Here is a 25,533-nt window from a genome sequence, read left to right as displayed (position 1 = left end):
GCCTGAGCCTCTCTTTGAAGCAACCATTCCTATCTACAAGTCTAAAGTTTACTCGTGGCTGTTAGAAAATCCATTTTACACTCTTCAAGAATTCTTGGGTTCGACTGTTCTAATCTAGCCTTAGATTAAGCCTTTTTTACTCTGTTACTTTGTATTATCGACCAATATAAATATTTAGCCTAATTTGACAATGCCTATCTCAATGTATTTGATCAACGGCAATAAAGATTCTGATTCTGATTCTGTGACGCCACGTTTGCCGAGGGAGTAAAATTCCAGGGGGGATAAAAATCTGCTACGCCTTTGTATAGTGAGATCAACGATCCCTCGAACGTCAATTTGAGTTTGGACATTTAATAACTTATTTATCCATTAACGGTGGAGCTTCAAATTTTGTTTTCTAGTTCTTTGACTTCCCATTTTAACGAAATTCCCTTATAGGTAAGCTATTTGAGTTTTGGATGTACATATATATCAATCGTGTCCATGCTCAATACCTGCGTCATTACTCAACATGTTGCCCTTCTTTCCTCCTCTTCTTCTCTCCTCCGTCCATTGTCATCTCATACTCATCTTCTTATCCTCTTTTGCTCCTCATCCGTCATCTCATATTTTGTTAATCCATCCAATCCCCATCTTCGGTGAATCGTTCGTAATCGTATTTTACCATTAGGAATTTTATGTGAATTCGTCGGAATTGGATTATTTATTGGATTGGAATTAACTTAGTTGGTTACGACATACGAGACTAATGACCAAATTACAACTAAGAGCTCAGTATTTGTGAAGGAGGTAGGTAGTTTCAGGTTATTGTAATAATCAATGTTTGTTAGGAGAGAACTATGCATGGTTAGGTATAATTTTCTTATTGATTTATAAACTTTTACTAATATGATTGGAGTATTACAAGTTAGGTTAGGGTAGGGGCCTACAAGTTAGCAATGCAATAAATTAATTATTGGCTATGGCGATTCTTTCATACTATCAATTTGTCTCTAGTTTTCAAGGACGCTTAAGAAAACTCATTTTAGGTATGGTAACTTTTTTAGGCTATTTAGTTCACAGTCTGGTTTATCGTCAAGGCCTGCCTAGGCTACTCTTACCTTAGCTAGGCCTAGTGGGACCAAGCCAAGGTGTAAGTCTCTATGGGAAGTGGTAGATTTGTCGAATAGGCCACCCAGCCTCATAGGCCTAATTAGTTGTGGAAATCACTGAATGAAAATAGGCTAACCTAATCTGAATTGTGCAAGCATTGGGTACAGTTTCTTAACTGGGATATGCTAATATCGATTGAAACTATCGATTCGATTAGTAAACCTTCTTACTTACTTACTTACTTACTTCTTACTTCTGAAGTCTTCTCCGCAATCGGGTGATTGGGGAATCGTTAAGATTCATCTGTTTGGTTCTCGAAGTGAGCCCCGTTATCTAAGGTGTTGAAAAGTGTGTTCCTCGATATACTCTGCTGTGGTGTAGTAGGGCCTATTGATTAAATATTGTTTAAGCTTGTAAATAAATGTGTTGTGTTTGTCAATGGCTTTTATAGAGTCCGGCAGTAAATTATAGAAATATGAACCAGTGTACAGTGGGGTGTTGCTGAATTTTGTGAGTGTGTGTTGTGGAAGATCAATGTTTGCCCTATTTCGTGTGTTGTAGTTGTGTTTATCTTGTCTGAGACTGGGCGAGGAATTTATGGCCAGGATGATGGTTTCCAGAATATGAAGTGAAATAACGGTGAGGATTTTATTTTGGACAAAGAAGGGTTTGCAGTGTTCCTGATAATCCAGCCGCAGTATAGTTCTGATGGTTTCCTTTTGAAGGATAAGGACTTTGTCAATCTTGTTAATAGGTGCTGATCCCCACGCCGCTATTCCATATCTCAGGTGTGATGAGAACAGGGAGTGATAGGCCACCCACGCCGTTTCTTCATTTGTAATATTTCTGATTCGCCTAATTACGAACTGCGCAGACGTCAGTTTTTTACAGAGATAATCAATGTGGTCACTCCAGTTTAGGTTTTTATCAATGAATACACCGAGGAATTTTGTCGAGTTCGAGTTTGTTATGGTCGAGACTGGATCTGTATCAATTCCTGTGCCATGTCTATTGCTGGGCATGAAGGTTATATGTACTGTCTTTGTTTTGTTGATGGTTAGGCTCAATGTGTCACAGATTTCGGTGGCTTTGTCCAAGGTTGAATTTATTGTGTTACTATTGTCAGTTTTGGGTTGGATGGGGGTGAGTATGGTAGTGTCATCGGCGAATAGAATACATTTCTGTTCAGGGTTTAAGGAGTCCGGAAAACTGTTGATATATATTATGAAGAATAGTGGACCGAGTATCGAGCCCTGTGGGATGCCTATTGTACTTCTTCTGAGGGAGGATTGTACACAAACTATCGAACTGAAGCGTTGGTGATCTATTTCAACATATTGGTATCTGTCTGTAAAGTAGCTGTGTATCCATTCTATAACTTTGTCTTTAATTCCAATGGTTTTTAATTTGTTGAAGAGGATTTCCCAATTTAGATTATCGAAAGCTTTCTGTAAGTCCAAAAACACTCCTGAAACATGGTTTTTACTTTCCCAGAGTGTTGTTATGTGTTCACATAGTTTAGCTATGGCCGTATTTGTACTGAGCCCCTTTCTGAAGCCATGTTGACTAGTAGAAAGAAGTTTATTTGTTTCTAGGTGGTTTATTAACTGGTTGTAGACAGTTCGTTCCAGGAGTTTTGATATTGTTGGTAGGTTGGAGATTGGTCTATAGTTACTTGGATCTTGTTTGCTTCCTTTCTTATGTAGGGTCAACCGGGGCTAATATGAACACACCAAAATATTGGGGCTAATATGAACAATGACTTAAAAAGTCATTTATCTGGGATTTTTAATCATGAAAAAAATATAATTAGAAAGGAAATTTATTGTATTTTTTGTGTCCATAATGAGAAAACTTCAAATTTGACTTTTAGGTACTTTAAAAAAATACTTTGTTAAAACACTTTTTTTCCGCCCAAAAAACTTTTCCGCGCAAAGTGAAAACTTTTGTTATAACAATTTTTACATTGGTTGTAGGAATAATCTTAAGCCTGAATTTTGTTAAATAAGAATTGGGGATTATTTTTCTTTTCCCAAAGTTAAAATATATTAATAACAGCCAAAGTTATAAGCTTTCAAAGTTGGGGGGCTAATGTGAACAGTGAATGGGGGCTATTGTGAACAGTGACATCACGAGTGAAGAATGGATTAAAATTACCACCGAGCAGATTAAAAATGATGCAAAAAACAACAAACCAAAAGGAACTGGGCCTAAAAACGTTGACCTAAAGCGGAAGAAAGCAGCACAAGAAAATAGGCCTACTAAACCTAGATGCAAAGGGTTAAAATTTGTTAAAGAATACAAAAGAATTAGGCCTAAATTCCGCATTGAGAGCAGTGACAGTGAGGACAGTCTAGGAGTAGCAGATTTGAACGACATAATTCAACCCTCAGAATTAGATTATCAAGATCTAGACAGCCCAGAAAATCTAAAGGTTGGTGACTTCATTTTAGTAAAATGCAAAGGTGGATCCCGCCAAAGTACCACCTTCCGCTATGTCGCTACAGTGTTAAAAACACTGGCTGACGGGGAGATCGAAGTGATGGGATTTAAATTCTGTGATGAGGAAAAAAAATCATTCCTGAAAAAAGAAGATGATATATTTATTGTTTCTACCACTGACATTTTGGGGAAACTTCCAGCCCCTAATGTATGTGGAACCAGTGATAGACATAAGTATGTCTTCGACAAAATTGTCGAAGTTTTTGAGGCGTAAGTTCCTCAATAAACTTCTTTGAAGGCCTTACAGTGATAAAACAGTTTTAATTTTACAAAGACAACAGTTAAGGTGTTGAATAGGCCTAGCCCACATTTTTATATTTACCTAATAGGCCTAAAAGTGCAATAAACTGTCATTTGCCTAAACGAACAATTTGCATTGTCTTAAATTATAGTTTTTTTAAGTGCTTTAAACAATTTGTATGTGGAAGAAATTTTTTTATAAATACTCAGGTATGTTGACAGATAATTTTTTTCTTGTTTATATCTTATTATTAGCCCTGTATAATATTTATAAATGGTTTTAAAAAAAAGGGTTACCGTAGGGCGACCCGCGGCTCTCCAAAGATACCTTCATATCTCAAAAACTATTTAAGATAAAATATTGAGACTTATTGCAACTGGTAGACTAGACCCTAGGCTTGTTCACAACAGCCCCCACATATGCCTAGTGTTGTAAATAACAGAGTTATTAAGAGTGTTCACATTAGCCCCATGGGCTGTTCACATTAGCCCCTTTTAGCGGGGCTAATGTGAACAGTGGTTTTTAATTTTTTTTTAAATAATGGTTACATTTATGGTTTTTGTTAGTAAATAAATAGATTCAGCTAAAAAAAACTGTATACACTACTATTTTTTCTTTTCTTCTGTCATTTACCATTTTTGAGTTAATGTCAAAAGTTTACTTTTTTTGTTCATATTAGCCCCGGTTGACCCTACTGGGTGGATTTTTGAAATTTTTAGGTTTTTGGGAATTTTGAACTGCTCTAAAGATGTGTTGATAAGATGATGAAGAGGGGGCATTATTTGTTCTTTGCAGCGTTTAATAATTTTTCCAGTTATTCCGTCAAATCCTGATGAGTTATTGTTTTTTATGTTGCTAAAAAGCTTTTTGAGATCATCCACAGTGATAGGGTTGAAGATGTTGAGTGATGTTTCATTGGTGTCTGAATTTTGTAGGTCAGAATCCGCAGTGTGGTTTTGGGGTGGGGGGGTTCCAATGGGTGTTGCAAAAAATTTGTTGAAGATATTGCTAACATGATAGGCATCTGTGACTGGTTCATTGTTGTGGATTAGGCTAATGTTGCTTTGTTTTCTTGCTTTTTTATTTCTTTCTCTATTGACTGTATTCCAGAGCTCTTTATTTTTATTGTCTGCTTGCTGAATTTTAGCTGTGGTGTGAAATTTTCTTTTATTCTTGACATCTTGGTCGTAAGTTTATTTGATTCTCAGATAGGCTAGTTATTTTTGTCATCTTCAGAGTTCGTTAGGTGATATTTGTTTTGTGCTTCATTGAGCGAGGCCTTTAGCGAAAGTGTTGTGTTGTCCCAGAAAATTGGAGTTTTGGTGTTTATTACCTATTCTAGTTGATACTCTGGGCATGGCCTGTTCAATGTTTAGTTTCATTATAGGCCTACTCAAGAAATTGTTGTATTTGTCATCGATGTCCAGAGGCTCGTAAACTGATGTCCAGTCGGCATGGTGAAGTTGGGACTTTAGTTGGTCTAAATTTGATTTGGAAAAATTTCTAAGATATTTATAGGTTGCCTTTTGGTCTTTAGTCCTGATGAATATTGTGCATAAAAGAAGATGGTGATCTGAGATTGTGTTTTTGTGTGCGGTAACTTCTAATTCTTCATCCAGGAAGTTGGTGTAACATCCATCTATGCTTGTAGTGCTAGTTGGGGTTTGTCTTGTTATTGGGATAAAATAAGCGTGGCAGCCATGTTTTCTGAGAGTGTTATTTAAATTTATGGTACTCTGTTCTTCAGGTTTTAAAATGTTAAAGTTTGCATCACCAAGTATTAGTATTTTAGTCGAATTTGACGTGAATCCTTGCAGGCATGTCTCTAGTTTATTTAAGAATTCCGATTCTGTTTGATGGTCAGGGGTACGGTATGTTCCAATAAGTATAAAATTGCAGGTCTTATGTTTTATCCTTAGGACTGTTGTTTCAAAGCTCGTTTCTGCTGGTTCCTGATGTTCTTCCAATTTTATCTCTTCAACGCTTAGGGTTATGCTGTTTTTAATAAAAATTGCAATGCCTCCCCACATACGGGTGGTTCGGCAGAAATATGACGCCAGGCTAAATCCTTCAATATTTATGAGTTGTAGTTCATCTTCTTTATGGCCATGTTCCGATAGGATTAAAATGTCTGGGTTGTATTTGTTGATTTCAATAAGGAGACGGTCGACTTTGTTTTGAAGGCCACGTTGGGTGTTGAGGTGAAGTATTAATAAGTTTTTGTCTTGTCCGAGTTTAATTGTTGTCTGGGGGGCTGTGCTGGGGTGTTTCGGGAGTCTGATGGTGTTGCTATGTTTTCTTGGGGGGAGAGGCTGTGTTGGAGTTTGGGGGGGGCAGTAGTGAGATTTTTCATGAGATTTTTTCACCATCAGCAAGTTTGGTTGGTTAGGTTATGTTATATTAGTTTAATTTCATAATAAATATATTTAAAAATATCGATTATTAATCAATATTTTCAATTCAATAGTTTCAATCGATTTTAGTATAGCCCAGTTAAGAAACTGTACCCCGAAGCATTTTTGAAATTGTACTTTACTGTGTTTTTCTCAGAGTTTTAAGTAAGAGTAATTGTACAAAAACAGCCTGTAGGTAACTTAACTCATTTGCGTCTGACGACTCTGATCGGAGTCATTCCGTACTGGCACAGAGTGCGTACGGCTCCGGTCGGAGTCACGGTGCACTGTGCAGTGTTAGGCAAGTCGTCAATTGTGTCCTCCGCATTTATCGGGGATCAACTAAACTATGTCAGCATGTTATGCTGGTCCTAGGCCTATACATTAATTTGGTGTATGTTGGGTTTAGGTTGGTAGTAAAATTTCCCGTAAAATCCTGTCTGGTAGTTTTTGTCCCGATTTTCTCTCTTCAAGCCACATTACTAAGGCACTGGCTTCGAATCCAGGCAGTGCTGCTATCTGTGAGTTTTTCAATGAACAATGTCCACTCTCGAGGTAACACAGCACCATCACCACCGCTGTTTTGCCGCTGTCAAAACTGAAATATTTTAATGCTATTGCGTTTGCTGATTTACTGGCGCGCCGAGGCTGCGTCACATTTCTGACCGTACTGCCAAAGGGATTCTCGCAGCGAACGTGTTAATATAAACTAACAACTCGATTCTTTAATACAAACTTTACCTTCCTCATCTAACCTAACTTAACTTCAAAACACTTTTAATGCAGTCACAAATTCGCATAGGCTACTTAAAGGTAGGCCTATTCTACTATATTCTAGTTCTAAGTTACTGACAGGGAGAGCTTAGTAGTTTAAAAGAAGTGAAGTGTTGTCATTCATTAGGTGCATTATTGGTTAATTAGAATCAGAGTTAGTTAGATTTCCAGTTGCTTGTTGTGCGGTTGAAAACAATCAGCTGTAACTTTGGTAGGGCCTATGCTTACCTAAACCACAGTTCATTCCACTTAAAAATTACTTCCGTCCTACCGTGTTTATACTAATTTTGTATATTTTACGGCGATATCTTGAGTAATATTCATCAGCGGTGAAAAATAATGGTACAGCCTATTGGATTCAGGAGGTAAAAAGCTAAGTTATAAAGTAAGATATCAAAATTAAAAAAATGTTTTGAGGCACCTTTAGTAAATAAAATAGGTACTGTTAAATGACTAAGTTAAGTTAGCCTAGAAATTGTTGGTAAGGTCAGTTTCTCATTTAAGATCAAAATTAGGTAGTTGTTTGTGGTTTGGGATAGTGAATAATGACTAAAATTGATTTGGTGATTCATTCAACTAAAAATATAATCAATTGACGCTAAAAATAACCAACCAATTATTCAGTAAGGTCTATTGAAACCATTCGGTTATCCCATCATTACTCATAATACCCTAACCATTATAATATTAATTCAACCTCTTGCCAGACTATTAGCCACTGGTACCTAGAGCCTCTGAGTTAGTAGGTCCTATACCTACAAAAGCCGACTAGTTGAGAGGTATTTTATATTACACACGTCAGCCTATAAGTAGGGCTGCTGTATTTACCCTGAATGGTTTAGTATTGCTATTGTTAGACTCTCTAGAGATTTCAACTTTCATTTTGATTCCCTTAGTAACTTACCCGATTAGGTTTGATGACGAATTGTCAAAACCGATTTTCAGAGGCATTTCTTATGTTAAATTATGGTAACTTAGAGATAGTATTGCTCATTTAGATGGTATATTTTTCAATAGGAGAGAGTGTGTATGTCCGTGTTTCAAAAGAGTCGATGAGAAAGAGAGAGATTTTGCACCATAAGTTAATTTAAGTTAAATAGGCTAAGTTATATAAGTATAAGGTAAATAAGTTAGGCCTAAGTTAAATGCGTAAGTAGCACATCCTTCATTTTCATATTTGAACAAATATGTTATAAGTTAGGCCTATGCTTTTTGTTCAAATGTTGCTGTTGTCTTAAAACTGATAACATATGCTATAGGTGTACGTTGGGAATACTGTAAATGGACAATTTATGCTATAGTTTTTTAAATTGATGAATCATTCAAGTAAATTAATATTAGTTTTATGTTTCAGATTTTGTAATATTAGGCTAAGTGTTTAAATATGAAAAGAAGAGGAAGCAGCCGTCGTCAAGTGCTGGATCTGGACACTAATAGTTCCAGTTCACCGAAAAGGTCATGGCAAAGTAAGTTTTAAGTTATAGGTAGTTGTAACGTTCTATAAGCAAATCTTTATGAACTATGAAATAATAATGTTAAAATTGCCTTGGAAGAAAGTAGTAGCCTCAAGTTATGTTCAAGTTTACCCTTACATAACCTACAACTTTTTCCATGTTTTAGTACCTATTAATATAAAATTAAAACATCTTTGTTAAATTATGCGTAAGTAGCACATCCTTCAATATTCATATTACATTGAACACTTCTCTTATGTTATGGCGATGTCTATTTGTAGCATGGGTGCCCACAAAATTTCAAACAGGGGCGTGCAAAAGATAACAAATATCCAGGGAGGTCCGAGAAATTTTGAAAATATGTTTTAAAACAAATTTTTTATGCTTTTTGGTAGCCAATAGAAGCTACCAAATAAAAATGATTTGTGCATGAAGGAGGGTATGTCATCGTTTTTCACGCCAACTTTAAACATTAACCCTGGTTTTCTAAATAGCAGCTACATCTGTGGTTCAACTTTACACTATTTGATTTGGACATAAAATGAACATACATTTTTTAAATTACTATTATATAATGTATTGTACCTACTTTCATAAATTTATAATAAAAAAGGTAGGGTAATTACAGAACTTTCTTGCTAATAAATTTATTTTATAATTTTTTTCAGCCAGGGGGGCACAAGTGCACCCCCCTGTGGGCGCCCATGATTCGCAGGCTACACTTAAGTAGGTATGGGTGGGATCGTAATCTTAGCTGGATAGGGAAAGGATTTGTATTTCTTTACTGATTTCCCAAGGCAGAAACAGGATGGTATTTGTCTTCTTGTTCTTGGCTAGTAAAGGGAACTTAAGTTCAAACAGCTATTGCTGCTTTCAAAATTCATTTACCTCGCTATATAATGCATTTAAACCTTGCTATATAAGATTTCTCTTCAAATGCATTGTATTTTTTCCAGCCAAGTATCAGCAGATATACCAAGACCATTTGAATGCCACTGCCGCTTCTGCTACTAAAGTCCCATCAGAAGCCCAGAACGGGTCTGAAGCAGAGAGCAGGTTGCCGCAACTGGTGGGCTACACGTCGGACAGCGAAGGAGACGAGCCCTCCAAACCAGCCGATCTTGACTCCAAAGTCCAAGATTTTCTAAAGGTTTGTGAATTTAGCCTGGCTTAGAGGGATTGCGATTGTTCCTATCCATCATCTACATTATTAAAAAAATAAAATTAAAAGGTGCTATAAAGTCTATCTTTTTATTGTACTCAAAATCTTTTGAACTAATAAACTGAAACTTGTAAGCCATATTGTCATAGCCCCATTTCACTTCTAATATTCTAATATGAACTAATCTATTGTATTCTGTACAAAACCAAGAAATAATCATTCCGTGAGGTACTCACAACCTTCAGACACTTTTCAGTGATATTCAAACAATAAACTAGTCCTAAAAACGTAAATGTATGAGGATAGGCTACACCAGAATAAAAGTTCTCTCTAATATTCATCAAATAATACACCAAAGATTTACATTTCTCCTAATCCATACCAAGGAAGGAAATAATATTTTCTACAATAGCTTACATTTACCTACGTTCGTCTCAAGAGGATTAATGACTGATCAATGTTCAGTATAAGTGTTAGAGGTTCTACAAATTACAGGGCAAGCTCATAGTCCTACTTTTGGCCACTGTTTGTGGCGCTAATATATTTTAGGGTCTGCAGGATTGTGTCTAAATTCTATAACTTTATTATAATTTTTTAGGAAATATCAGACATAGTACCTGCTGCAACTACCAATCCAGAAGCCAGCATTGATGAAGAGAGTTCAAGGGATTCGCCCAAGTCCAAGACAAAATACAAGAAAGTCGTTGGACTCTCTATGCCAGTTGGGGACGTATCTCAACCAACAGATGTGATTGGGAACCAACAACCTACTATTGGTGAGTGTCAAAGTGGAAAAGTTATTGAGTATGTAATGCTCAAGTAAAGATTTTTGTTTCTGTAACTCCTCCGATATTTTATTTATTCATTCATTCAAAGGATCACGACAAATTATCACTAGATTGCCGAAACAGCTTAAATGAGATACATCTTTAATTGATGTATTTGTAGTTGTTGATTCGTTGCATGGTACATCTAAAAATCTAATTTTTTAAATATTCCAGCGTGGCAAGAGTGTTATGATGAGAACAGCGGCTGTTATTACTTCTGGAACACTGAAACTAACGAGGTGACGTGGGAGATGCCTGAAGCTCTACGATTGTATCATGTGGCGTTGGAGCAATGGAACATACAACAACAACTATTGCTGACTCAGCAAGGTTAGTACGACTATAAACTTTTAGATAGTGAAGTTGACATCCCATCTACAGGCTGTCGAAATGTTTTACTTTCTCCTCCTATACATAGTATATGGAGAAAGTATTGTTTTCGTCAAAATTTTCGAGTTTGAGTATTAAGTGGATATATCCCTGAACCCAAAAAAGTGGTTTTTGAAGTTTTGTCAAAAGAAGTTATGTGTCTGGATGTGTACAGAGCTACAGACCACACCTGTAGTCCGATTTTGATGAAATTTGGTATGTAGTTCTAATCCATGGTATCTCCAGGCGTTTTTTTAAATTTTTATTTTTATTGGGGATTTTTCCATAAAAACCCATCAAATAACGGAAAAATCAAATTTATCAAAAATGGCCTGAAAGATTTTGATAAAAAAATGTAGTGTTTTATAGTTATTTTGATTCTGAATGAAATGGTATAAATCCCATTACCGGTACTGTAAAAATTACGGTTCAAAAGTTATTGTAACTTATGTTATTTTCACACAAAAAATCCCATGAAATTACTAAAAATCATATTTTTGAATAATACCCGGTTTTGATTAAAATTAATGTGTTATGGTCCTTATAATTCGAAACAAAATAATGCAACCCCCATTACTGTAACCATTACGGTTCAAAAGTTATTGCAACTTTTGTGATTTTTTTCCTTCAAAATTATCATAGTTACTCCCACCGCTTACCCATGATAAAGGTTGTTGGCAAGCTTATGGGAGATATTATTTGTCAGATTGCTGGATTGGATACCGTTTATTTGATCATAAAAGGACATAGTTAAGTTGAATGAGTCACTAAGTGAGCTGGTGTCTAAAATTCTATTTACCTTATTTCTTGTTCGTGAGATAATTGGCTTGACATAAAATATGCTATAGCTTACAGTGAGCAGTCCTATCAGCGTTACTTGGTGAAAAATAATTAACCACTACAGTTACAGATGGATTCAGAAAAGAAACAATCAAGCGGTATGCTAATCACAATATTTGTATTGTGGAAGAATTTTCACACAGTTTGAACAGAATAGTTATTTGTGTAAATAGTGTGCAAAAAAGGCACTTTGCTGCACATGAGAGGAATGCAAAGTTTCAGTTCAGCAAAGGCATTTTGCACTCGCATTACATATTATATTTTTCCTACAGTTAGTATAAACCATATAAGTAATTATCCTTTCAACCATTTTACAACACGTTTTTAGGTTAGGTTAAATTCAAGCACTGAACAAAATGGGAATGGCTGCACCAGCTAATCGTAGTCGTAGTATCTTTAAGTGCCAACTTATTTTCAAGCCTACACGTATCTTGTGCCTAATATAAGCACACTGTTTTCTGTTGATTGGCTGGAATACTGGAGTGTGGCAAAAAAATGAGTGTGGTAAAAGTAAGTAAATGCAGCAATTAACTACTACACGTTCTATAATCAGTGCAAGAAAGCCCTCTTTGTCAGGTAACTGTAGGAAAAAGTTTTTTAGATAAATTAATAATTTTTAAAAATTGTACGAATACACCACTAATTTAAATACATTTTACTTGCTCTAGCTGCAGGGGTTATGACAGGAGTTGCAACACAACCTTCCAACAAGCAACCACAGAAGAAAGCAGGCTCGAACAAACCAACCGAAAAGTCCAAGAACAAGAGGACTAAACCGACAGGGAGTGACTCGGAGGAAGAGTAAGTTGGATTTTATTAGTATAATATAAACAAAATTATTGCTAATAACTACTAAGTATAGACCCAGCTATTTTTTATCTTTGGGCTTTTAACAAATGGTTCTGAATAAACAGCTGATTTAAGTCAGTATCAAAGCTACACAATGCATCCAACTCCATTCAACACCCATCCTTCCTTCATATTTGGTTTGAAATACGCCCCAAGAAGTGTCCCCATCTTAATTGGTTATAAAGATAGTGGTAATGATCTAGTGTAGGTTTTTAAGCCAGTAGCAAACAGTACAATTAGAATTGTCTTAATTGATTCTATTCTTGTTTCTTCATTAGTATTCCTTACTCTCAATCGTACCCAAATAACAGCTGTTAAGCTACAAGATGATTATCATGTAATATCAACCTAGCTAAAATGTGCCAAATGTTAATATCATTTAAGTTTAGAGATTCGTGGTTACTGTACATGTATTACTGTGACATAGAACCTTGCTGTCCATTGTTTTAAATCATTGTATTGTTTTAGGAAAATAGAACTAATCACTTCTTATGGGCCAAATTCTGATGACGATTCTGATAGTGATGCTTCCAATCATTCTTCACATCATTCTTCGAAGAAAAAGAAGGTGGACAGTTTAAAGCCATCGAAGAAAGAGAAGAAGAAGGATAAAGATGTTTCAATCGGTCCCCAACTACCTCCAGGTTATGTTGTACCAGTAGAAGTAAAAGAATCAAAACCTGTTGAGGTTAAAACTCAAACTGCAGATCTTCCAAAGATAACTGTAGTACCTGCAGAAACTGAAAAATTAAAGAAAAAGAAGCAAGTAGTTGTGGTAGAAGGAAAGGTTAAATCTGTTTCTGATAAAAAGAGTTTGAAAGATAACGTGGAAAATGTAAAACCTGCTCAAGAAATTGTCAACAAAGTAAAGACTTTAAGGAGGTTAGTTTTCTTGTAATTATTTGCCATACTGTAGTTAATAACTTGTTTGTAAATCATTGAACATATTAAAAGTAATACGTTCCTCTAAATAGCCTATTTCAAAGCTGAAAATCAAAAGACTTAATTCTCATTAAAAAAGATTTTAATAGGAACCGGTACTCACGTCTATTCATTGTGATATATCTGCTTTCTAAGGATAATGTCTATAAAAAATATGGAAAATAATTATAAAGTGAAAAATTACTGAGAAATTGACATAACAAATCCAATTAGAGGGGGGTTACATTTTTTAAATTTAAGTTACTTGATCAATCTACACATATTCTATGCTATTAGTCCAACTTAAACGGAATCCAAATTTTTCTAATTAGGATTTTCAAGTCTTCCGCAATAAGAAATCAATATGGGTTGGATATATGATTACCTTTAAATTTATACGTAGGAATTTAAAATAGTAGTTATATTTTTAGGTTAAATTCAATTGTTTTTAATCAGTTGAATTCTTTTGCAGGTTAAAGAAGCTGAAGGATAAATCGTCAGATGATAGTAGCTCTGAAGACAGTAGTTCATCAGACGATTCTATAAAGAGTAAAACAGAAACAACAGACAAAAACCAAGATAATGAAGAGGAAGAAGATGACGATAATGATGAAGATGATGGTGTTGAAGATTCTATATTAGAAAGACTGAAGAATCAGGCAAAAATATTGAAAGAATTGGGAGGAGAAATCCCGGAAGAAATTAAAGAGTTGTTGGAAACTAATTCTGATATTCAACAGGATCAAGAGGCAACAATTACAAAAGAAAGCGAAGAAGATCTTACAGATAAAGAACAAATACCAAGCAAAGAGATTATTTCTGAAGGAATATGGCCTGAGAAGGAGGAATCGAAAACAGATGAATATTTTGATAAAATATCTACTACAGATAGTTTTCTCAGCAATGTTATGAAAGTTGAACCATCAGATGTTGAAACAATATTTAACGAAGAAAGCAACTCACAAAGTGAAACCCCAGCTGATGTTGCAGAAATAAAGAAGAAACCTCCGGAAAAAGCACCTACTTCTTTTTCGTTGATTGCTGGCTATGGGAACGAAGAAGAGTCGGAACCTGAAGAAGACAAGGAAGAAGGTAATACAAAAGTGAACGGGAAACCGGCTCCGTTGTTTCCCATTGCAGCAGCTCTAGAAGAGAGTGATAAGGTGGAAACGGAAACTAAGGTAGAAAAGCCATCGGTTAAAAGTGCAAACATGAAAATGATCAAGCTGTCTGCAAAAGCTAAGGAACTGATACATTCAAGCACCACCACAGGAAAAGCAAGGGCAACCGAGTTTGTGGCTACTGCTGAAGGACTGAAACCTTCTTCGCTAGTTAAAGGTGAGAATTGTGTAATTTTGTTTGCTTATGCGTTTTTTTGTGTTTTGTCATGCTTTAAAGGATTTTTATTACTTTCTTTTCCTATTCGTAGTGTATGAAGAAGAGTTAGGGTGGAAACATCCCGTTTTGTGCCCCCCTGAACCATAGTGGTTTTTGAAGTGGCTGTGTGCGGTGTTTATTTTTATGTTTAGATTATTACGGTGATTACATTTTTTTTTCTACAAGTACTCATTCTAGTGTAAAGTAATGTGTCCATTGGGTTTTTGCTTTGAACTGTTTGAATTGAAAATGTTATCTGTAAATCCTCAACTTTAAAAGTTATTTAAAGAAAATTTATTTTCAGCTGACGAAGTTCTCAGTGACAATTCTACAGGATTCCCTGAACCTGTGAAGAAGACTTCTCGCAAGAAGAGGCTTGAAGTACCTGTTTTTAGAAAGCAAGAGATATTACCTGTGAAAGTCGAAACCTTGAGTAAAGAAGAACCTGTAGAAACAAAACAAGAAGTTGCCAAACTCATGCAAAATGATTCTAACGATCCTGAAGAAAAAGAAACTGTGAAACCAAAATCAACTGCGTACACGACCACATGGGCCTACAACAGAGAGTTGAAGGAAGGACAACACACAGGTTTTGGTTATGGCCATGACTTCGAATCCGACCCAAAACAAAAGAGTGGCAAAAAGGGGATGATCCAGTTTGTAAAAGCTGATACTTTGATGCCTAAGACTGAAGCTGTTGTAAATATACCAAATAAAAAACTTGCAGTTGAAGAAGTTAATGAGGGTAAGTAAAATAAATATGTTCTACTAGAAGTTAGAGTTATATATATTGATGTCTTTACATACAATAATAAAGGTTTAGCAATCGAAAGCTTACACCGATATTGTTTTATTGGTACAATTTGTAAATTTGGTGATAAAAATTGTATAAATAATCATACAATAATACCCTACTTACATTCTATGTATCCAAGCAGATTTCAAACTTTTGCTTAAATAATTTGTTTTCCAGAAAAAGAGATGTCCAGCGCAGAGAAGGAGAAAACCAAGAACTTGGCACAACTGTTGTCGGAGAAAGTAAAGTTTCTCTGCGAAGGCAAAGAAGTGGTACCCCCAGTGCAGGTTATGGCAATCCAACTAGAGGTCTGTACATTTAAATGTTACGTAGTTGAAAATAGATAGGAATCCTGAAGGACTTGCATGAATTTTACCTGTTCCAGTTCTTCATCCAATAAATATGAAAAAGCTAAATTGTTTGTTAGAAGTTAATATAACGGGTGTCCCAAGAAGAGGTCCCTATTTTTGAATTAATATATTAGACGCCCCGAACACTCTACAAACCTGAAACTCAAATAACAGTCCTAACAAACACATATGTAAAAGAAATACCGCTGTGTAGAGGTATCAGTTAATTCTGACACAGGACAAAAAGGTGGGATATCAAAGAAATAGTACCTTTTTGATAACTTAGAATACAATTGCTGATTTGGTTGGTTTTTTTCACCTTTTTGTTTGGATCAGTCAGAATTATTTGAGACTTGGAGTTGGGACCTCTGTAGGCTATGTTATAAGCGGATGTTATTACTACTTAATACTTCTGAGCATGAGATTTTGGGTAAAATATCAAGGCTCCTGTAATTTCTTGCTGAGTTTTTGTATGAAATGAACCTTATAATAATCTTAGCAAATTCATAATTATCTCCCACGATTGCGGTAAAATCACCGAATTCCCCCCCCCTCCCCATCATCCCTGATAACAGACACCTCATCATCACTCCCGATCATAGCAAAACCATGAAAATCTTCCGTGAATGCAGAGACATATTTACCTTCACTTGGGATTGCGACAAAATCATGGATTTTCAAATAAAAATTCTTGGCAGATGCTGTTTTGCAATTGGAATATTTCTAGAATCACCTTTAGCTTGATTTTCTGACACGATGCTCCATCGTTCCAGTTCTTCCCTATCCAATATCTGATGTTGTTACAGACCCTGATGGTGGCACACAGTGGTGGAGGTCTGAGTGTCCAATACCTGCGACAGTGGCTGACATCACTGGACGACCAGCTAGCCTCACTAGAGCTGGTCGCGGCCCCTGAGGGCTGGCTGTGTCAATGGGATAGGTACGTCTACTCACACTCTTACTACTTCACTACTACTCTGTCAGAACTTGTGTGTTGACCATTGTCTCCAGATTGCCTAAACGCTCTAGCTGGGGGCCTCAGTCATAAGTGTTGCCACCGACCTTCGACAAGGCTGGTGTGAACAAGGTAGGACGGTAACGGTTATCTGTGGGTGGTCGCATTAAACTAGTACTGTCACTGTGTAAACACGGAGGATTCAGTCGGTTTTGTCAATGATGATACAATTGCCCTTAGTTTAGAGGTTGGCAGCCTTTTCTAACCTTGCATTTGCCTGTTCACATAGACTAACTGCCCTTGTGTGGATCGTATTCAGCAATACAAAGGGTGAGCTGAGAGAACTGTACTGATAAAATGTTTGCGATAGTGGTCAGGATCCGAACCCACAACATCGCTGCCTTGTGCCGAAGTCCCCGTCGCTACCGACAGAGCCACCAACTCACAAATACCTATTCGCTATCTGCTATTCGGGAGTCCTTCATAAATTGCTTCCCAAAATCTACCCCCATTACCTTAAAAAGTGATGAAAATCGGATTGTGATGCTTAACAATGCTTAGTGAAGACGCTTTATTGACTTGTTCATTAGTCCTTCTGTGATTTCTTGTACACTCTCAAAACTGTGAAAAATCTGTAAAACATTGGCTACGGTCACGGTGAAATTGTGAACGGCTTGTGTGGTCACTGCAAAATCGAGAATAGCTTCTACGGTCATGGCGACATCATTTTCTCCCATGATTGTGGTAAATCCGTGAAAATTATCTGTGATCACACAAAATCTTAAATTTACAATCGTACGTCTTCACAAACGGGAAATTAAACACTTGTCTTAATTTAACCCTTGCTGGTAAAATGATTATCATTTTCAGTTTGATCAGATTCCTTGTGCCATCGGTTAATCTGACTAGAAAATTTCACGGTCCCGCAGACCCCAAGTGTATTCTTTGCAACCGGGAATCTTGACCAAGAAAACCAGTATTTACTGCCGTATAGTCCAGGGAAAATGTGTGAACTTTTTTTAAGTTCTGTGACTGCGTGAATGTGACAGTATTTAGTTAATATGATAGCCCACATGGAGTATTTTTTTGAGTTATTAATAGCAGAAATAAACAACAGAAAAGTGCAGTTTATATCTGCTTCAAAATCGCTGACCAGCACAAAGAAGCACAATAGATTGGATAGAAATTTATAGGATGTTTACCTTTTCTTTAGAATTGTATAACAAATTTACTATAATTTTTTTAATTGCTCAAGAAAAAAGTAAATCCACCTGCACTTTTCAGTTGTTAAGTTTACCGCCTACACTATATTACCATCTATATGCATTTGAAATTGGCTTTTGAAACTACTTGATTATTGTATTCTTGTCCATTATTTCAAGATTTTATACTTTGATCATGCCGTAGGTTGTTTGCCGAGATAATCTTCTCTGCCGTCAGCTGTGCCACTGATCTCTTTGAAGCGTTTGTTGTCGTCTCTGATGTTTTTTAATCATTTTAACCCATAAATCTTTGTACAAGGTTTAGTTATAGCACCATATGTAGTTATTGTTATAAGACTATGTATTTAGGGAAAGTGTTAATAGTCACTTATGTACACACTATTGTAGAATTTTGTTAAGTTGAATACTTTTCCATAATTAGTAAATGGTGGTTTGTAAATTATTGGTCAACAGATTATATACAGTTTTTAAAAGAATGTATCCTAGTTTAAAACCTTGACTAAAGATACAGAGCTGTAGCCAGTTTTTGTTAAGGAAAAAACTTAGTTTTAATTGTACAACTTAAAGATTTAAAATTCTAATTTATTTTGTGTCACTCTAATTATCATAGTTCTTAATTATCGGAGAGCGAGCTGGTGTGGTGGTAAACGTAGGATTGCGGTCCCACGCAAGGGATTTATATGGGTGTCAAGAGTTAAATTTATTTTAGTCTTTGTTGTTTATGAAACATTATGTTCTTTATGTAGTCACATATTATGTTATTATCTCCAGGTTTCGATTTGAAAATAAATATTTTATTACTACCTCTGTATTTTTTGGTAGTTTTGTTAAGGCAACTAAAAGGTTCGCATTGAGGATTTGTGATCCAGGATTTAATTTTTTTAGTTTTGGTTCCACAACTCAAAATTTCTAGTGTTGACCATCACTTACTATCCAATAGTAGTAGATAGAAAATAATTTTTTTAACTAGGGAAACATACTTAGAAGCTATACTTTCATAGATTTATCGATGCTAATTGTTAACTTCTAGGTGTAAAAAGTAAATTGAAAATACTCTGTGCTGACAGTTAATAAAATTAATTTCCTAATCTGTAAACAGCCTATGCAGAAGATAAATATTTGGTCGTTTAGAGAGAGAAAAAAAAATTACATTGATAAAATTTTAACAAAAATATGGAATATCAGTCCATAACCACTCCTTCTAGCTCTAAATCAGCATTTGACATTTGTTGAACAGATTTTTAATCCCCCGAAGTAAATTAAGTATACAGTAGACTCCCTCTTAGCCAGACTACTCTTGGCAGAAGTAACATTCTTTATCCAAACAATTTTTTGTTTAACCAGACTGGATCGGAAGATAGTGGGCGGTACTGAAAAGACTTTTCTTGTGGGAAAGATTTTGATACCAGTGATCATGAATTTAAATACAATGCTCTCACAAAGGTTATAAAAATATTTTGTTCAGTTTTCAAGTGATTTCCGTGGTATGCACATTTATCGAGAATCGTGTTCAAATAGTGACGTTCCTAATTTAACAAGTTTTAGGGGACGGGTTCAACCGGAAAACCTCTTATCCAGCTGCAGTCCCAAGAAGCCTGGATAACAGGGAGTCTACTATAAAAAAAATTATTATTACCAAACCAAAAGAATGTTAAAGTCTAATACTGCACATTACATTGGTTTGACTCTCTAATTCCCTCAAAGAAAGTTATTTCCTTCTGATCTGCTAGGATTGAACCAGTGATCATCTGGCACCTAGTGCAAGGCCGATCTTCTCATCTGCTTTAGAACTTCAGCTTAATATCTTCGTTAATTTAAAAGTTTTCTCATCAATATGTAGGCCTATAGCTTAAATGCTTGTTGTATGGTAATGTAATACTTTGTGGAAATTTTTTATTTTTTTTTTTTGAAGCTATACAAAATTCAACATGTTTGTGTATTTGGAATTTTTATCACTAAACTTTTTTTACAGTATGTAATTTACTTTTATTTTATTGAAAGTTTAATGTAATGTAACATCCAATTGAGCACAGCAGATGTCAAACAGATACATTTTTTTTCAAGAAGAGGACATGAAAATAACTGAAGAGAAAACGCAGCTGGCCTTCCTTCTAATTAGGCTATTCCTTACTGAAAATGTTGGACTATGAATTTAAGATTTTCATTTCTCTATGTACTCTTAATTTGCCTATTAATTTCTTAAAATATTTTAAAGTACGTTACTTTTATAAATTGTGTAGTATATTATTTGACTTAAGTTTTTCTGTCAAATTATAAGTCATACTTCAATAGTGACTAGCCTATATAAATTATGAATGATGAACAGTCTGTTTCTAATAAATATCTTGAACATAAATTTTAAATTTGTTTAAAAACTGTTTATTGTAAAAAGCAAAATCACAAAAAATAATACAAATTTTAACATTATTAAGCTCTTCTAAGCCATAGCAATATTAACAAAATTTTGTGTTTGGTTATTTTATTTTATATTATATATTTGGTTAAATAATTACATCCGGTTCAATCCTTGAGTTCAGTCCTTGATCTTAAAAGGAATCAATGTTTATAAGCATTTAAAACTATTGATTGTCAAATAAATTTCATGTTTGCTTATGTAATCATATAAATTTGAAAACCCATTATTTGTCATTATATTTTATGATTGTAAAGATGAAATTTGTAATTTATTAACATTATTAGTGTTCTACAGCAAACCTTGGCTTTTACTATAGAAAATTAAGACATTTGGCATCCAGATTCATATTATTTGGTTTTCAGATATTTTATTCTAACATTATTCTCACTGATAGACTTAACTTCTAGTAGGCCTAAACTTTGTAATCAGATTCACCTACACCAGTTACAATTTAATTATTATCTAGTAAAATTTTTAAACCAAGGTTTGCTGTATGCAATGTCAATCTTTGGATTCCCTAAATTCTATAGGTAGTTTCTTGTAAATCTTCGTAAAGAGAAAATGGTTTATTAGCTTAACATTATGAATAGTTTGTCTTAAAAAAAGGTGATATTATGTTGTTTGTTAATGATTGAAAATAATTTCCAATGTTTCAAAGAATTAGACGTTCAGAATTTGTAGGGTTTTACAATTGTAATTTTTGTTACCATTTTATTTTTATATTTACAGTTTAAGTGAATCTTATTCTTGTGATTAATTTTGTTCATTCCAGCAACCTCAGCCAAAAATCTTGGTATTTTATAAAATGTGTACCATTTTATAAAATATGTTCATGATTTTCTAAGAATCCGTTTTAGTTTGATGGGATGAATTCTTGACATGCTTTAATCATATACATCAATTAATTACAGTTTCATTGACACAATTTGAATTTTGATTTTTTAACTGGTTTTACATAGGACATATTTCTTGATTCCATCCACTCTAATACACAATTGAATAGTTCAAGTGTTAATAAAACAGATACAGTATTACACTCATGCTAACAAAGACAGTTATGATTTTATTTTAGTCTAAAATAATAATAATATATTATTAAACTAACTCAATCATGATCATAAAGATGATATAGGTTGTTAAAGACTGAATTGTCCACTTATAAATGATTAAATTAGTCATTTCACCAATAATCTTACAAGCTCTAAATGTTACATTTGTAAATTACAAATTATATTTATTAAATAACCATTTTACTCAACCATGTTGCAACTAAACATTATCTGGATTAAAAAAATATTTCTTGAAGAGTGACACACACACTATGTGAGTAATTATCAACATCTCTCCAAACTTTACATGTAAATAAACACAAGTATTTATTTAAAACTTAAAATATTTCCTCTTTCCCTTAAACTTTATCCCTCCCCGCCTCTCCCTTCGTCCGCAAGAGCTGTCTCAGAAGGATCGTGGAAAATGGTTTGTACTGTTTCATTACCTTTTCCATTTTCCAATACACGACGTCTCATCCGTTTCGTTTTCTGTTGCGGCATATAGGTCGTTCAAGCGATATTTCTATCGGAACAAAGCAACGGGCAGCATCCAATGGGAGTACCCGGAGGTTGGCGCTGCTGAGCCCCCGCCAGGACCTGCACAAGGTGGAGAAGAAGCTATGGAGTTGTGTGACTCGCCCCAGCCACAATCGCCAGTCACGCCTCCGCCGCCACGTATCTCGTCTCGCTCGCCTTCGCCACCTGTATTGCCTGGTAAGATTGTATTTCGGGGTCCTTTTTAGCTACTCCCGCCAGTTCTTAGTATAATTAATTGGTTTATGATTTTTTGTCTTCTTAAAGTAGTTTTACTCAGACAACCCACCGACAAAAACAACTAGTTATAATGGTGAGAAATGTTTGGATTTACCAAATGAAATTAAGAGAGAAAATAATTACAACTCATTCAAACGGAAGTTAAACAATTATTTGATTGACATAACTTATATTAATTCAAAGACCTGAGCTTACCTTGAGAATTGCATGATCTTTTAAGTCATTTTAACTCTATTCAACTCACTTTGTTGATGTATAAATATATTGAAACCAAAATGGTGATTTCCATTAAATACATGAATATAAGCCACAAACATTTATCAATTGAAGTGGTACGGTTGAATTTTGTTTCTGACACGGTTCTAAAACAGACGCAAAGAACAAATTCTTCTCAATTTCAAATTCTCTTCCCGTTGCAAAGCACGGGTAGAGCAGGTAGTAATGAATAATGAATAAAGACTCATTTTATTTGAATTAGTAGGATGTACAATTTTAATGGCAAGTTAAAGAAAAGAAATGGGTCAGTTTGCTGACAAATAATGTTGGTGTTTAAGGGATTACTGCCGACATTTCACAATATTTCGGGATCAGATTCTCAATTTTTACTAATTGTGATGGGAAATGTCCGCAATAACCCTCAAACCTCGCCAACCCACCATCACCAAGAGTGAACTTAAAGAATTGTTTATTTATCTGTTGTAGATGAGCCAGCGCCGCCTCTACCGCCTTTGCCACCACCCCCGCCGTTGATCAGTGAGCCTCCTCCACTACCACCTCTGCCCCCATCACCCCCGCCTCCGCCTCCTCCACCCGTAATATCCATATCTCCAGGTGAGCCCCTGCCTCCGGGTGTAGACATGCCGGAGTATGAAGGTGATCGACCCCCTCTGCCTGCTGCACCTCCACCACCGCCACCTCCCCCGCCGCAGATCAGCGAACCAGCTGATCAAACATATGCGACGTATGATGTACCTGCACAATATGACATCCACCAGATGCAAGGGGTATGTTTTTAGTTTTTAAGTTTGAATTTGTTGTATACAATATGTGTCGTGCCAGTACCGAATAAAAGATTTAGCCCAATACATTTTGTTCGGATGTATGGCGGGTTTTCAGTATTTTTTCAAATGGACAACCACTAGTATTTTCAGTCAGAGTCATTATTTTTTATTACAGTTTTTGGTAAAGGAACAATCTAAATCCTGGTCTTGTTTTTATCTAACTTAAAACTTTATTTAAGAAATGGGTCTGCCCCAGGATTTTAAATTGTATATTAAGGAGAATAGCAGCTAGCTTGCTATCCTCTTATTCTACAATTTAAAATAACATGAACTTTTGTTGGATATAGCATAATTAATTAATAGCCCAGTGACAAATGGCATTAGGTTGAAGGATCGATCTTCCTTGGAATCTAACCGGTTACCTTCTTATTTGAAGGTGAAAGCATTATAACCTGGCTATTCAGGTAATTTTCATTTAATTAAACTACTTGTTAAAGAGTTCACTTAGACAGAGGCGTAGCCCCATAGCTAAAACATAAAAGAGAGTAGGACTAGATAGCATACAGTTAATCTAAAAGAACAGTATTTGAGTTTTAAAGGTTCCAATAACATAATTAACATTACTTGTCTTAATCGTTGATTCTGTATTCTGTTCTGGTTTGATTTCTCTCTCAATGTACAGAACACAATCCAATTTAACACATCCTAGCGTTTCAGGTTTCTAGCGTTACACTAATTCCAGCTGTTATATGTTATCTTTCTTCTAAAGACCCATTACAAATATTCAACTGGCTGGGTATCTGAGTGGTTATAGTGCTAGCATAACAATAGTAGCTTAAAATACACACCTACATAAGCGTTGCTGTCTTAAAGTAATAATTATAATAAGAAGGTTTCCTCTGTCACACAGGTATCACAAGATTACAACAACACAGCGTACACAGGCACCTACTCAGCTCCTACAGGGGATTATGTGATTGCCCGTCCCCCCGCCAGCACTGTACCTACGCCATCTACTATCAGTCTGGCTACTGAGTTGGACTCGTTCTACAACGAGGTGGCTGCATTAGAGCCTCCGCTGCCCCCGCGGGAACCTAGTCCTTCCCCCCCGCCACCACCTGCACCTGCCTCACCCGCGCCTCCGCCTGTAGAGGTGACTAGCAAGAAGAAGAAAAAGGTTGGTTTCGATTCTGCACAGAAAGTAGATTCAGTGAATGAATGTAATGTAGTAGTGTGACGGGAACGTGTGGGAACAGCATTCTCTTTGTTTTTTTCAAGTATCCTACTTTCTCCAAGTCGCAGCACAATAATGGCTAAATGAATTGAAAAATTTTAATAATGCATTCATTTAAGTTGTATGTCTCCTGCAATGGCGGCAAAATCGTGAACATATTCTGTGGTAGGGGATAAACATTGGAAGATATCTTTGCAACTGAAGTGAAATTGTGAATTTTCCTTGGTTGCGGGGTAATTGTGATTCTCTTAAGCAATTGCACGGTCAAATCATGATCATCGCTCTGAGCAGACGATATTGAGACCTCCTGTCAAACTAATCCTGGAGTCATCAAATGGCGACAGGTTTTAATAACCAGGTGTCAATTAGTATCAGAAAAATGTGAAATTCTTTTACTCATTGGAGATTATTACAAGTCAACAAAGTCCTAACAAACACTTAACATACATTGAAATAAACTAACAAAATACTATAAAACGTAACTTATTTTTAAGGTCTTTTCAAGTCGACCTTTTTAGCCTGAAATTCAACATTACGCACTGTAATGTGCAAGACAATGGAGGAGTTTTGAATTTTTGACTTCTATCTAATAACTACAATCAAATATCTCTAACATAATGCTCATTATCGTTTGCTCTTTACAGACGAAGCTAGCACCTGGCCTTACCTTGAAGAAAAAAGGTGTTTCCTCTCTAGTGGCTAAATGGCAACAAGTCCAACAAGACGTTAGAAGAGAAACGGAAAAAGAAGAAACTGAATCATAAATAGCATTGTAATTACCATTGTATATAGTGTACAAAACGGATGCTTGTTGTAATGACTGACCTATTTTAAGTTTTAATAAATAAAATATTTATTTTGTAAATGATGTGATTGCTCTTGTACATAAAAATAAAGACTGTTCGTAAAATAAATTGCTATTTGTAAATGT

General features: G+C 35.4%; 1 protein-coding gene across 1 annotated transcript; it reads left to right on the top strand.

The window, feature by feature from the left end:
• Positions 1-682: 682 nt before the first annotated feature.
• LOC128991993 (formin-binding protein 4-like) lies at positions 683-25,533 on the top strand. Its single transcript, XM_054415320.1, has 15 exons — positions 683-792; positions 8,360-8,471; positions 9,416-9,609; positions 10,220-10,397; positions 10,623-10,778; positions 12,326-12,458; positions 12,975-13,388; positions 13,900-14,765; positions 15,109-15,549; positions 15,778-15,908; positions 16,757-16,890; positions 22,099-22,307; positions 23,070-23,371; positions 24,279-24,545; positions 25,247-25,533. Exons 2-15 carry the CDS (start codon positions 8,390-8,392, stop codon positions 25,364-25,366), a joined length of 3,627 nt encoding a protein of 1,208 aa, XP_054271295.1. The 5' UTR covers positions 683-792; positions 8,360-8,389; the 3' UTR covers positions 25,367-25,533.

The sequence above is a fragment of the Macrosteles quadrilineatus genome, unplaced genomic scaffold (genome assembly GCF_028750875.1).
Source record: "Macrosteles quadrilineatus isolate MER2022 unplaced genomic scaffold, UCM_ALF_1.0 Scaffold_4__1_contigs__length_99947679, whole genome shotgun sequence".
NCBI classification, from domain to species: domain Eukaryota; kingdom Metazoa; phylum Arthropoda; class Insecta; order Hemiptera; family Cicadellidae; genus Macrosteles; species Macrosteles quadrilineatus.
This window is presented reverse-complemented; position numbering and strand designations above follow the sequence as displayed.